Here is a 14,338-nt window from a genome sequence, read left to right on the forward strand (position 1 = left end):
GAAAGAGAGCAGTCAGAAGGAGGAAATGAGTGGTGGTGAACTTGAAGGAAAAAGGCATCTGGACAGTCCAGTCCATATGGATGAGTTTCACTTCCCGTGTCATGTGTACAAGCCTCTCTGCACTGCAGCTAGATAACCTGATCTCTGGGGTTAACCACAAACCCGCTCGCTTCTTCCTTCCCAGCACATCTTTGCTCTACAAACACTCTGAACCTTGTGTGTCATTAGTCTGCGCTTGAGAATCTCAAACTTTCACTTTCATTTTACCCTACTGCTTTGAACCTCCTTTAAAAATGGTATTGGTGTACATGTCGGGATAGATCGGCGCACAATTAGAAGACCCTGCGCTTGCCCGTTTTGTGTAGTTCGGATCCGTTTCCTATTTGGAAACGAAATGGTAAAATAAACTTGTTTTTTTGGGGGGGGAGGGGAGGTGTCTGGGAGTCTGACCAGCTTCAGCAAAGAGAAGAGGCCGTTTCTTCCTTGTAAGTCTCATGTCGCCAAAGCCAGTTTTGTTTGTAGGCCGCTTTCAGGAGCGATGGTTGCTAACTGCCGGCCATGTCTTTAATTTCACACAAAAAGTTGCCTGGCAGCATGACGTGTTTGTCTTTGTAATTGTTTACAAGTGTCGGACTCTTAGGGTCAGCGGTAGTGCAGTGGCCTCTGAAAACCAACTGCTGTTGAGGTACAGCATGCCAAACTTCGTAGGTTCCCCACTTGCGTGACGGCCCAGTTCTCCAGCCTCTCGCGTACCGAGCCATCATCAAAGATCACCGGTCTTCTTTCTTTCTCTCTTTGCCCTTTTTCCCCCCTTTTCACCCGGCTCGACCTTTAGCTTCAAAAGCGCTGAGGACATGTTATGTGTTGTAACGGCCTGTTTAAAAACATAAGAACATGACCTTTCGTTGATCTTTCACGCTTCTTGCAGGGGCGAGACCGCTCTGTGCTTGGCGATGGATCTCTGGCTGAAGGCGTGCGTTTCCAATGCGTTTCTGCGCTGAGGAGCAGTGCCTGTTGTAGATAAAATAAGCGTCAACGTTTTAAGTATTCTCCCTCTAACGTCTGGTTTGTTTAGTAAAGGGTTGGAGTGGATTGATAGTGGATTGATAGTTTCATAGTGGCAGCGGATTTCCATTTGACACCGATTATATTTTTAATTAAGGCAGGCTACGTCCATGTTACCATTTTTACATTTAACAGAAACAGCTAGTAAAAGTAATAACTTACAGTGGCATAACATTGAATAAGGATGTATTTGATTCTGGAATTTCGTGTATTGGTGAGTATAATTGCATAAATTTTTTTTTTTCCTACCCTTCTGTAATGTGAACTGTTTTAAGTCTAGTTCCGAGCCTCTGAAATCTGGAGTGAGACCAGACGTCCATGGGAAAACCTGGAAACCCCAGTGGAGCGATGGCCCAAGGGCAGTTTTTAAAATACACAGTGGAAAATTGTGGAGGTGTTTTGTGACCCCTCCCCCCCCAAATAAAACACAGTCCAACTAATCAGCTAAAAATTGACGTTTATCATTGGAATAGTTTGAAAACCTGCCTTTGAGTCCTCTTGATCTGAAAAATGTAAGTTTTGAATGGAAATGTAAAACGAGGATCTCCAGCCCCGGCTCTCAAGAGGCAGGATGGGGCAGGTGCTGAAGTTGACCATTTACTGCCCGGCCTCTACCTCTATTGCAGTGTGATAAGCAGGTGCTTTATTAAAGTACAGATCATTTAGAACTGAAATCAAAGTGCTCTTCGGCCTTCAAGCACCAGAGTTGTCCTGAGGGAGCAGATTACTGGAGTTATTGATTGGTACCTCACAGGTGTCCCCCCCCCAGGACTAGGATCAGAGAGCCCTTTTGCAGAGCTCCTACAGGCAGGGACGATGAGAAGCTACTCGTAGGCAGCTGCCATTTCACAGCCCTGGAGGAGAGGTACACCTGTCGGAAATGCGAGTGTGTTATCCAAGCCCCAGCCCTGCTGTGTCAGGCTGTTCCTTTCCTGCTGCTGTGGGGTGGAAGTGCACAGTGCTGGCTGGGAAGAGCCAAGTGCCTGGCCCTCAGGGCAGTCCCCCCCGCCAGCAGCTCTCCCCCAGCCTCACCAAGATCCCAGAGGGAACGGCATCGCCATGGCAACACAGCAGCGGCGAAGCCGGATAGCGGGAAGACCTCACACTGGCACAGGAGGCTCCTGGTAACCTCCAGAGGAGATCCGCAGAAGGGCTGTGTTTCTCGCAGCTCAGAGCTCACCGGGCCATAGAGAAAGCGCTCGGTGTCTATAACAGTCCTCCTGGAGCCCTCTGAGGGGGAAAAGTTGGAAATGTTTCTATTACATCCTCGTCGCTGATGGTTTACCAAACACCACTTTTTAAAAAATATTTTCCTGTGTGCTGCAATCCCATTTCAAAGGCCAAGCAAGATTATAAATCCTGACCTGCAACTATCGCACGAAAAATGGCACCACAGCCTCACGTCCTGTTGATATCCTGTGACTGAACTGTTTTCAAGTCTGCAGAGTATAACTTCCTGTAAGTTGGAGATTAATCTGATTCGCAGAGATGGCAAGTTTTTTTAAATGTACGTAACTACTGAATTAAAACGGCTGTGTCCAGGGCCTTAGGAGTTTCAGCCAATTTCTCACGTAAATTAACATGACACTGGACGTAATTGAAAATAAGGAATACATTTGCACCAGGGATGGAGAGGTAAATGACCGCAATGCTCTGTCTGTATTTGTAAAAAGTGCGATTTGGCGACGGAAACTCACAAAAGCCAACCAGTCAAAACAGCAGCAGCCACCTGCAACCCGCCTGAAGGCTACTCTTGACTTTTATATTTTTAAAAGCTGTCTCTGGAGTCACCTCAATACCTTTCAAAATCTCTTATGACGCTGACATACACCAATCCTGGCCTGGAGGTATTTATGGTTTTATGCTGATAACTCCCATAATTGAACTTGGTTTAATTTGAACTCTTTGTGCTTGGTTCCTAGACATGTAGGGGGTTGTCTTTTAACAATTGCATTCAAGTAACTGAAAAGAAATCTCGAGCCTTTCTTTCCAGAGGTTCTTACCAGGCAGCTTGAGGGCTCAGTGAAGGATGGGTCAAGCACAGAGCCCAGCTAGAATGAGTGTGGGTACCGAACACGACGGGGGGGGCACTGATCTGACTGGACCTCCAGCCTGGCGATTGTGGGTCACAGCAGAGACCTGACTTGGAAACTTTGCTCCTCCGACGGTGAAACTCTCCCTCCCCCCACCCCTGCCTCGAGTGCCAGTTAGGAGTGAAGGCACGTCTCTCCCTCTAGATAAAACCCAACAGCTGTAGGGAGAGCGAGAGAGCGAGTCTATTTTTACCCTCCATTCAGCTGGCCTGTGGAGTGCTTTCCTCGCCCCGACTTCTGACGGGAGAGCACCACTGTCCTTCCTGCTTCTAGACGTTCCTCGGGAACTCCGTGCGTTGTCAGGCCCACAGGAGAAGCTTCTGGAAAAGCTCGGAGAGGAGCTCTTAACCGGCGCGGGGCTGCTCTCCCTAGGAAGTCTGCAGAAGCGAGGTGGATCACCTGTGAGAAGAGTATGGCCGTCCTGTGCTACAACAAGGGCTGTGGGGAGAGGTTTAACCCAGAGGACAACTCGGACGGTAAGCCTTTCGGACTTTTGAGTCCCACAAGCAGGAGTTAGTCCGGGACCGTGTAGTTTTGGGGCACAGATTGTCCGTGCCGCTGGGCAGCGCGTGCCTTTAGGGCAACAGGGTGGTGAGGGATTGTGGATTGTGATCTCAAACTTTTTTTTTAGGCGAGTTCTTGGAACTTCAAACTGTACGCTCTCGTTAATAAACTACCCTTTCACGTGGCTTGGTGAAGAGAATCCTTTCGTCATATTAGGAAGCTTTTTTTTGTGTGTGACATTTTCAGCGTGGTTGATGATATCAAAGGGAATTTCACTCTCCGATTCCGTCAGGGAAACGCTGTGATCCATCTTCCCGGTCGGGGAATGAGTCATGTGCAGGACGTGGGCCCTGCGGGGAGCCTGTGAAATACGTTATTGCTTCCAGCAGCGCGAGAGGAGCACACAGCTCTCTGGAAGCTGGGGGAGAAACGCGCTGAGAGAAGTCTGCACAGAAGTCCTGAGTGTACCATCCGTTAAATCGTCATGGAAAGACGGAGAGCTTAGCTTTGGGAGTGAAGAGAGGAGCGGGCTGTAGGGGGGCTACCGTGACGTGCCGGGCTGTATAAGGTCGTCCTGTCCATGCCAGTTGTCCCCAGTCGCCTGAGTCAGTATCACTCCGGGAAGCCTGTCCCACCTGCTCTTGCGAACAGCTGGGACCAGCTGGTCAGCTCAGAGAGAGAAGGGGGACAGGCAGTGTGCTGAAAACAAGCGGGAGACCTCTGGGTTCCTTTCACTGCTCCCAGACACCTTTACACCCACACTACCCCAGCCCTGGGCCTAGCAGTAACCCCAAACCCCGCACGTGCTCTGCCCCCAAAGTAAGGTGTTGAAAGCAGAAGGGGGAGGGTAACCCCTTCTCAGGAGACTGGGGAAAGAATCCGAGTCCGGGCCACAGAGGTGAAGCGCTCATCGGGCCTTTATTTCAGCTGAGCATAAGGCACCATACAGCAGCACTGGAGGGAGAAAAGGTTTTCCTCTCCTTGGTCTTCCTCTGCCTGTTTCTGCTGGCAGAGCTCTCGGATACGATTCTCATTCCCACGCGGCCCCCTGTTCCAGCAGCTGCAAGACTTTCCTTTCTGTTCCTCAAAACTTGATTCCTAGCTACCTGCGGTCTGCGCATGATGTCAGAATCGCAGGGACATGTTATTCAAAAAAGAAGCCTTTTAATCACAAACAACTTTTTTTTTACAGATGCAAGGGCATCAGTGCTTCCAGCACAGGCATAGAGTTACAAGTGTTATAATTGCAATACTTTTGAGATTATTCCGGTGTTATACAAGATATATATATAAGAAAACAATCCTTCTAGAAGGGCCAAATGACGTTAATAGCTAATTGATCTGAAGCTGTGTCTTGAGAGAAATCAGGGTTATTGGCTTCAACAGCAATACAATTTCTATAGCCATTTAAAACTACAATAATGCTGTATACCGTTACCACAACACGTTAAACCCAGCAGCTGAATTGTAATGGGTGGCACAATCCCATCACTTATTCACCAGGTTTCTTGTCTCTATGCCCTACAGATGTGTGTCTCCATCACCCTGGGGTCCCTATATTCCATGATGCCCTGAAGGTAAGTTTGACACCCCCAACGCATCCAGTACTCAGTGGGTTCAAATCTCCGACCTTACGCCAAGGTAAGAACAGGTCTCAGTGCTCGGCCCTTATTGAAGACGATCCTGACTGCAATTGCAAGAAAAAAAAACAACTGAGGATTTCTTTTGAAATCCAGAGTCAGGAGTTGTAACACTGTGAGCGAACGTCAGCTAGTACCACATCATTCTCTTGTTCAATCAGTATGTGAACCACACCGACAGTGGTTGGTATTATGATAAAGGGCTTGGGTCACTGACTTGTTTAACCTCCAGGCTTTGTGGGAGATGTGAAACCAATGAGTCTTCAATAAGTGACTACTGTAACTGCTGATGTATAGATCCTCCACCCCTCACCTTAGTCTGCTTCTGTCACTTTGGAGGGAAGTATCAATGACTAATTATTTTCAACTGTAATTCAGTCCTGACTCATCAACCACTTCTGCTGTAGTGCATCTACACTGAAAGAGGAACTGAGCTCACTTGTCAGCCACAGTGAGGGGTGGATAGTCCTTCGGCTATTTATTGAGCACATAGCCCAGTAACATTTGAAGAAATAAATCGTTGGATTGCCTTTTTTTTATGTTAAAAAAAAACCTCAGCTGGATTTGAAGAGAAAATAAGGAAAAATGCTCTGAAGTCATTTGTCTCCATCAGAACATTGTTGGAGAAAAGGCTGGCGCTGGTCTGGACATGCAGAGAACTGGGCTGTGAGTCAGAGTGATGTATAGCTTTAGAGATTAGGAGGACTCTGGGAGCTCAGTCACGTCTGGGTCTGAAGATACCGGGGCCCTGAGTGGCTGCTGCTTGGAGCTCTGTGTGATTACCATCTTCTATTTCCTCCTCAGTCGTGTGTCACACCAGAAACCAGCTTTTCCTCAGTCCCCGGCTCTCGCTGTGGTGTGGAACTCGATGTGTCTGTACTGTGCCATGAGGCATCACAGCTTAAATTTAAAAAATCAAATACATTGGTCCAGTTCTCATAGACAGATATATCCTGAGTAGCAAATAAAAAGCAACAAATGAGTATCTGGATCAATTCTAACATCTTTATTATACATGTTTCAAATTTACCTTTAGGACACTTGAAAACATCTGTTAGGGTAAAGGTGACTTTGTGTCGCCAGTGAAACGAAAGCCCTCAACAGTAACCTTGACGGTACTCCACTGCCTCAGTAACTTGAACGTTTTATCTGTTTCTCATCAGGGCTGGTCGTGCTGCAGGAAGAGGACCACTGACTTTTCAGAGTTCCTGTCTATAAAGGTAACGATGAGCCCCGGTTGTCCTGGTTTCTACTCTTCTATATTGCAACAGCAGACATCTGTAAGAAACCTAGACGTTGCTGGATCAGGGAGTGTCTTTCCTGCATGCAATACAGTACCAACAGCTGGAGTCTGGAACACGCCCGTGCGTCTGCATTAGCAGCAGTTTGAGGGTGACCGGTCCAGGAATGCTCTCGGACAGTCGCTGCTGCATTCAGACTTTCCCTTCATTTCTCCTCTGGCCTTTGACCCCCCCCCTCCCCCCGCAGGGTTGTGCCCGGGGTCGTCATAGCAACGTGAAGCCCCAGGAACCCCTGCGGCCAGAGGTGACGTCCAACAAAGCCGACGACCTCCGGCCCCACGCGGGGCATGAGATCATCTTCACGGGGCCCAAGTCCGCAGAGGCGCTGAAGAAGGAGAGGCCGAGGTAGCCGCCAGGGGGCGCAGCAGCTGACGGAAGACAGAAACAGGGGGGGGAGGGGGGCGAGTTTTCTACCCACTCGATCTGCCCACTCTGGGGTGGACAGCTTCTATAAGAATCTGCAGGTCTTTCCGTTTTTAGCAATTAAGGAAGCGATGGCGCATCTCAGCTTTTTAGCATGTTCCTTTGTAGAGCTGGCATGGCATTCAAGAAGGTTTTGGAGCAAGAGAGTCCCTCAGATTTACATGTTTTCATTTATCGTTTGCAGTTTAAACCATGGGTTTCGTATTCTGCCCCAAACTCTCCTCCATGCCAGCGCTACAGCACTGTTCGTGTTGTCCCCAACGCGGAGCCTATAGATTAGAGTGAATCCCGAGCCGTGGAGCTTATATCACCAGTTGGGCTGTGGTCTTGCATTGAAGTCAGCGTTGGGTTTTCTCCCCCTACTGCAGTTCTGAGGAGCCGAAGATCAGGCTGCCGGTGAAGGTGTCCCAGTCTCTCACACAAGCCCTGGAGAAACTGATGATCTCCGAGACGGAGAAGACGATCCGACAAGGTAACGAGCTTCTACAGGCGGAGAGCGGTGTTCAGTTAAATGCTGTGGATTTACAGAGATGTCCACGTACACGTGCAGGGCTTCCTAATCTAAATTTAAAGATATATCCTGGAAGCCCTCCCCCCAGGTCCTCTAGTGTCTTTGTGGTCACCAGAAGTGCTGACGCGCTACTGCTTCAAGCTGTACTTATCAGGTGCTGGAAATCTCTGAAAGCCAGTAGTCAACAAAAAAGGCCGAGGACAAACAGGATATGTGACGGCAGAATAACCCCCCCCCTTGCGTCTCTCCTGTGCTGTGCTTAGCCCCCTCTTTCACAACTTGCCTGCTGCCCTTCCTGCTCCTCCCCTCCCTCACTCTCCCTCTTTCCTCTTTCTCTTCCGCAGACGGCGCAGGGGTGGCCCAGGGCACGAGGTGCAAGAACGCCGGGTGCAAAACGGTGGGTGGGATTGGGGGGGGGGGGGGGCCTTGTGGTTTGCAGCCTGGGGGAGCCTCGGGGCTGCTCAGCTGGTTGGAAACTGTTCCAGTGGATGGAGTGGACACTGTGACGGAGTGGACCGGTTTCCTCGTGTGACGGGATGACGCGGGAGGCCCAGGGTCTGCTTTTCCGCGTTTGTAGGTCAGCCGCTCGGGAATGTGCACGCCCCGCCGAAGGGGCGCGGCTTCTGAACGTTTCTCCGGACCTGCAGGGCTTTTTCCGTGTAGGCAGCAGCTTGACCCCCCGTGTGGCCAGCTCTCCTCGTCTGCCGGAGGCTGGGCGAGTCTCAGCCTGGTCAGGACTAGGAGGGGGGAGCTGGAAGGAAAGCCAGGCTGCTGCTGGAAGTCGTGTTGGTGGGCCATTAGAGGGCGCTCTTCCCATACGATGTCATTTGCTACGTCAATAAACTTAAACCCGATTACTAGAATAACTATACCAATGCCATAGTGTGACGACCATAAGGTGATGAGACGTTGGACTACAGTCCTTACTGTTTGGTCTTTAAAGATCCCAAGGCACTGTTAGAAAGAGTAGGAATGTTAACCACTGGGTCCTGGCAGAATTCCACTTTTAAGGGTGAACAATCTGATCTGTTCAAGATGATCCCTTACTTCAGCTGGGAAAGCAACCTCTCCCTTCTCAGTCTGGTCTGCTGTGCAGCCCTGCTGCCAGGGTTGGAGGAAGTGGGGCGCCCTCCGGTTGGTGAGGTGCTTTGCGATCCTTTGGGCGGAAAAGCACTGTGCACACGCAATTATCATCATTCATTTTTCAAAGGAGTTCTGAGCTGCTACACAGCGGAGAGTTGAACTTAAACCGAACTTACTCATTACTCTTTGTAACAGCAGCAGGTTGGGGCAGTGGTTAGGTGCCTGGACTTGTAACTGGACAGTTGTGGGTTCAGATCCCAAGCGAGATACTGCTGTCGTCTCCCTGAGGAAGGTTCTTCTCCTCCAGTAAAATTCCCAGCTGTATAAAACAAACGTAAGGGTGCATGTCAGTCAGTCTGGATACATACATCAGACAAATACACTAGTAAGTAAGTAGATTATTCTCTGCTTCCCACAGACCTATGCAGGACTGGTCTAGCTCTGTATTCTTGGTGTGCGCTGCGACCAGGACTTGGATGCTTGTCTGGTACAAGGCGTGCTGACTAGCCACCCTCTTCTTGTAGTGTAAAAGGAAACCGAAATCTCAGTGCAGAACAACTGCCATGATGCAGGAGCGAAGCCACTACCACACTGCTAAATACAGAAACATAGTTCATATCTTACATCTGCAAAAGTGAGAAGTGATTAGATGAGCGCTTCTTGGCAGGGTGCTCTTTTTAATAGTGGCTGAAACCTACTTAGATTAAAAACCTTGATTTGCTCAGCACCCTAACAGCTTCTGCGGAAGTGTGTGTCACGTGATTGAAGAGAACTTGCTTGCTCTGTCGGGGTGGCATAATGGCATGACAGTTATCATGCCTGCCTGACACCGGCGGGTCCTGGGTTTGATTCTAGAGTAGGTGGCCCTTCCACTGGGTGTGCTTGTTCTGTGTGTGTATTTCTGCTGGGTGCTCTGGTTTCCTCCCAGAGTGCACTGATAGCTGTCCGCGTTTATTTGGCTTCTCTAAATAGTGCTGATATGTCTGTGTCCTGCATTGGACTGGTGGACACGTGCAAGATATATCCTGCCATGCCACCACTGGAGCCTAACACAGCAGACAGTTCGCCACATCGATCACTGTATTGATCTAAGAGGTAATGGGAAAGTGGTGGATCTCTGTCTCCACCATGTGGTAAGCCGTGGTAAAACAAGTAATAAAGTTGAGGCATCCAACACAAATGACACTTTTTTTAATTGACACAAGTTTTTAATTGTCTGATTACGGGAAATAATGGTATATATGATGATGGTGAACTGATTGCATCAATGAACACCAGCAGATTTGTTGCTGATGTTCTCTAAAAATTGCCTTTTTATAATAGATTAAACCGGTCTTCAAATGTTCACTGAACTGTGCTGTGGCTTTTTGCAGCCCTTCACTATGCTGACAGGGCTCTGCGACCTCACCAACTGCACCTGTGCGTACAGTGCTTTCATTTTCATACCGTTAAGGGCACTCTGGTCCGTCTTACATGGGCCAGCTGTGCATAAGCTCAGGCTTTGCTGACCCCTGTGCTGTCGCCCTCAGATTTACGACGGCCCGAAGACAGACGCTGAGCCCTGCAACCACCACCCAGGGGTCCCCGTCTTCCACGAGGGGTAAGATCTGCTGATTTGACACCCCATCCGACCGTGCACAATCACTGTAAGAAGAGACCAGATACATTGTTTGCATAATGTGTTTGTCTAGACTGCAATCTTAAAGAAAACTGCTCCTCACAATTAATTGTGAGATCACCACGGAAGATTATACTCTATTCTGCCTTTTTTTACTGATGAAAACAAACAGTGGCTGAGCTTTTTGTTTATAAACGTCAGAGGAAAAAAAAGGAAAATATCTGCAGTGTTACACTTATCTCCGGCTTTCTTTTGAGATGGATGGCCATACGTCCTGTGAAAGCTGAGGAGTTCCCTGGGCCGTGCCACTGTGCGCAAGCCCTCGATAGGCAGGGTGTAAGATCAGATCAGATAAGATCACTTTATTGGCCATATACAATTTCTTGCATTAGGAATTCGTCTTTACGCAGACCCCAGCTTGCTCTCCATGAGACACACAGACGGGGAGAGAGAAGCTGGGGGTCAGAGCGCAGGGTCGGCCATTTATACAGCGCCCGTCTGAGAGACCCCAGGGCTGTCACCCCTCTAACTCTGGGTCCTTGTGTGTCCTTCCAAGTTACAAGTACTGGAGCTGCTGCTGCATCAAAACGACCGACTTCAACGCTTTCCTGGACCAGAAGGGCTGCAGCACCGGCAAACACAGATGGGTCCCCAGGCAGGTGAGGCACTGCCGGAGCAGCTGGCCTTGCCGGTACAGGCCGGCAGCCTCGCCCCTTCTGGGAAACACGCCCTGGTTGTGCGGATTCGGACCGGGTGTGAGAGGCAGGGGTGATGGGTTTTTCTCCGTCTCGTCCGTAGCTTGGTGCGGCTCGGCTCCGGCAGTCTGCCTGCTGACCTGTGCTGTACTGAGGTGCCCGTTTTCCACTGCAGGACAAGAAGACCGTGGCGTGTCGGTATGACTGGCATCAGACAAGCAGCCAAGTGGTGGTCACAGTGTACGCCAAGAACGCCATGCCAGACCAGTCGTATGTCGAAGCTAACCGCACTGTGGTAAGTGGAGAACAAAACTGGCTGGCTCCCGTTAAGCAGCGCCAAGGGAAAACCTCATTTTAACACTTCCGCTGAGGGATTTCGGTCTTCCAAGAGGAGTTAACTTATCGTTTTAAAAATGAAGGTGCCTGTTTTGGAAGTCGGAGAAATCCACCAAGAATAAATCAGTAATCTGAGATTCTAAAATGTCATTTATGAGGTAACTGTTGAAATATATTTATTTACTGACGCAAAAAATAACAACTGATAGCCAACATGTATTTCTAGATAATATCCCATTAAAGGAAATTATGTAATATCTTTCTGTGGAACTCCACCTGAGTCCCACTCAGGTAGAAGTGAAGTTCAGGCCACTTGTAGTAAGGCAAACTACTTTTCCAGATTAGTCAGTTACATTCTCATCCTGGTTTTTATCTTTTGACTCTGCCTAATTGTTTTTTGTTTCAACCAGATGACGGTTCACATCCAGTTTGAGGGTGATAAAGTCTTTCACAAAGATTTTCACCTGTGGGGGGTGAGTCTCTTGTCTTTCCAGTTCTTCCCGTATATGACTGTACCAGAATCACAATTTCCAAAGCAGAGTAAGCCCATTCTAATCTCTGTCACTCTTCGAATTGCCATAGTCCTCTCTTGGCTCCTGAAGGCCTAAAGGGACACCAGAAACTACTAGCTACTAATGTGTTCCTAATACCCACAATGCTCTGGCCAGGAACGGCTCTCTGGTCTCTGGTCCCAGGAGTCAGCTGCCTTCAGGAGAAAGTGATGTTATCCATTAATGAAAACCTCCATTCGCTGTTCTTGAGTATTAAAAACTACACTGAGGAATAATATTAATGCCCGTGTACAGTATATTAGTGGCACATGTATCCAATCCATTTTGTCTCCCTTGGGGGAAAAAAACAAATAACCAGGAGCCCTGAGCCTATCCTCTTGTATTGGGCTTAGATTAAAGCAGGGCTGTCCGATTCTGGTCCCGGAGGGCCGGTCAGTGCGTCTGTGCCTGTCTTCTGCCTCCCTGCAGTAGCACCACTTGAACAGATAGGAGAAAGCTGCTTAAACCGATCCAGTTAACCCAGTAACCAGCGGGTTTAGCTCATCAAGAGTTGGATTGGTATGAAAATCCACGGACACATATGTTTCCCAGGGCCAGAACGGGGACAGCCCTGCTCTAAACGGACGCTGTCGGGCGCAGTTCCGAAACCCATCGAACCGCTTCTCGCCGAAAAGGCGAGGCGATGGACACAGATCTGAGTAAATAAACTCTAGCAGTGAAAGAGCTCGGGGGCTGGCGAGCAGCGCTTTTGAGAGGCCCGTCCCTTGAGCTGTGGCATCGGGGTGGCCAACGGCGCAGCTGAAAGCTGGGGGTGTTCCCTGCGCAGGTGGCCAACGTCGACCAGAGCTTCGCCAGCATGGTGCCCAGCAAGGTGGAGGTGACCCTGCGCAAGGCGGACGCGGTGTCCTGGGCCAAGCTGGAGGACCCCCGGGCCGGGGCCGGGACCGAGCCCGCCCCCGAGGCGCAGGAGCAGGGCGAGAGCGAGGAGCAGAGCTACGACTGGGACATCTCCGACGATGACATCAGCGACTCGGAGGAAGAGGAAGTGCGCGAATAAGAGCCTCGGCCTTCCGCCATTTTATTTTTATATTCATGTTTCTCACACTGGCATCTAAATTCAAGCTTGGTCACATGTATTTATCTTTACACACTAGTTATGGGTTAAAAGTCTTATTTAAATCTAATTCAAGGGCGTTTCCACATCATGGTTGGTAGTTTTGCACAATACGTTCGCTCCTTAACTCTCTTAAGTTGCTGTATTTCAATATTCTCGCCCTGCATACTCACTAGAGACCAACACATGGTTGAGCCATTTTGCTCTTGGGGAAGGCACCGGCCTCTTCAACGTTGCATCGGCTTTCATTTGATAAAATACTGACATTCTGTAGGATCTGTATCTAAATAAATGAATTAATTCTGAAACTGTTCCGCGGTCTACCTGAATTTGTGTTTCTTTGCTTCCTTAACAAAGACGTTTTTACAAGAGCCCACAACCACCGCGTGGAATAACTAGTATGAGGGTTAAAAATCGTTTGGTTATTTTTGCCATTTAAGAACGATGGACAAATGCCTACTATACGTTTATGGAAAAGTGCAATGCTTTTGCAGTTTATTTCGACTTCGCTTTACTCCTGCATTCCTTTAAACTCGCCTTTGCTTTATGAATACTGTTTTTTTTTACCCTTTTGCGGGTAACGGAGGGATCGCGTATCATCTTCAACAATCTCTGCTACAGTATATGAACAGGATGTGAAATACTCGCTAGCCGAGACTGGGGCCGTCAATAGTTTAAGGATTACTTGGTTAGAGTAAAAATATCGTCCCTTACAACTCAGATTTACCCGGGTTTCAAGCCTAATAGCCGTTGTGTAAGTTATGTGAGGTGATGTGTTAAAATCAGGCAGATCACCACAGTGTGTAGTCCGCAAACCGAACACAACATGACACAACGGCGGAAAACTGAAAGATGTGGAGCGAAGTTGGGTTAAGTTGGCGGTTTTTAAGAGGAGTAAAAAAAAAAAACGGAAAGCGCCCCGTTATGAAGGCCGTCGCGGATGTACGGGCAGCGCCAGCGCTGACCGCTCGAGCCCAACGGAAACGGGTCGAGCCGAGCTCGAGCCCCCTCAGGAGGTCTCAACGGCTTCTCCTCGCGGCGCGGGCTTCGCCATGACAGGTAACCGCCCGCCCGTCCGTCCGTCCACTGAATAAATCATGTTTTTAATTAACTTGGTGTTCGTGAAGTCAAGAACATCGAAGACAGTTAGCGTCCAAATAAGATATGACATTCTTCGCAGCTTCAATGCTGTAGATTTCGGTGCTAGACGAGTGTGAATTGTGCGTCCGTGGGCAACGACCCTCATCTAGACCAAAAGCGAACTAAATCTGGATGGATGAAGGCTAACTAATTAAAACATTTACCTCGATAAAACAGATCTGTGAGTCACGAATTTGGGCTTCAGTTGCAGTTTTTTTTCATACGTTGCAGGAACCGCTTACTAATCGTTTACTTTCATACGGTACATTTTAAGTTACACTTTCGGTAACCGAATCAGTGCAT

At 48.8% G+C, this 14,338-nt stretch overlaps 1 protein-coding gene across 1 annotated transcript; it reads left to right on the plus strand.

The window, feature by feature from the left end:
• Positions 1-179: 179 nt before the first annotated feature.
• LOC148653941 (cysteine and histidine-rich domain-containing protein 1) lies at positions 180-13,206 on the plus strand. Its single transcript, XM_088597047.1, has 11 exons — positions 180-3,634; positions 5,190-5,239; positions 6,466-6,522; positions 6,791-6,948; positions 7,395-7,498; positions 7,882-7,934; positions 10,150-10,220; positions 10,795-10,897; positions 11,109-11,228; positions 11,680-11,742; positions 12,608-13,206. Exons 1-11 carry the CDS (start codon positions 3,571-3,573, stop codon positions 12,836-12,838), a joined length of 1,074 nt encoding a protein of 357 aa, XP_088453173.1. The 5' UTR covers positions 180-3,570; the 3' UTR covers positions 12,839-13,206.
• The last annotated feature ends 1,132 nt before the right edge of the window (positions 13,207-14,338 follow it).

Source organism: Lepisosteus platostomus, chromosome 10, assembly GCF_059453375.1.
Source record: "Lepisosteus platostomus isolate fLepPlt1 chromosome 10, fLepPlt1.hap1, whole genome shotgun sequence".
NCBI lineage: Eukaryota > Metazoa > Chordata > Actinopteri > Semionotiformes > Lepisosteidae > Lepisosteus > Lepisosteus platostomus.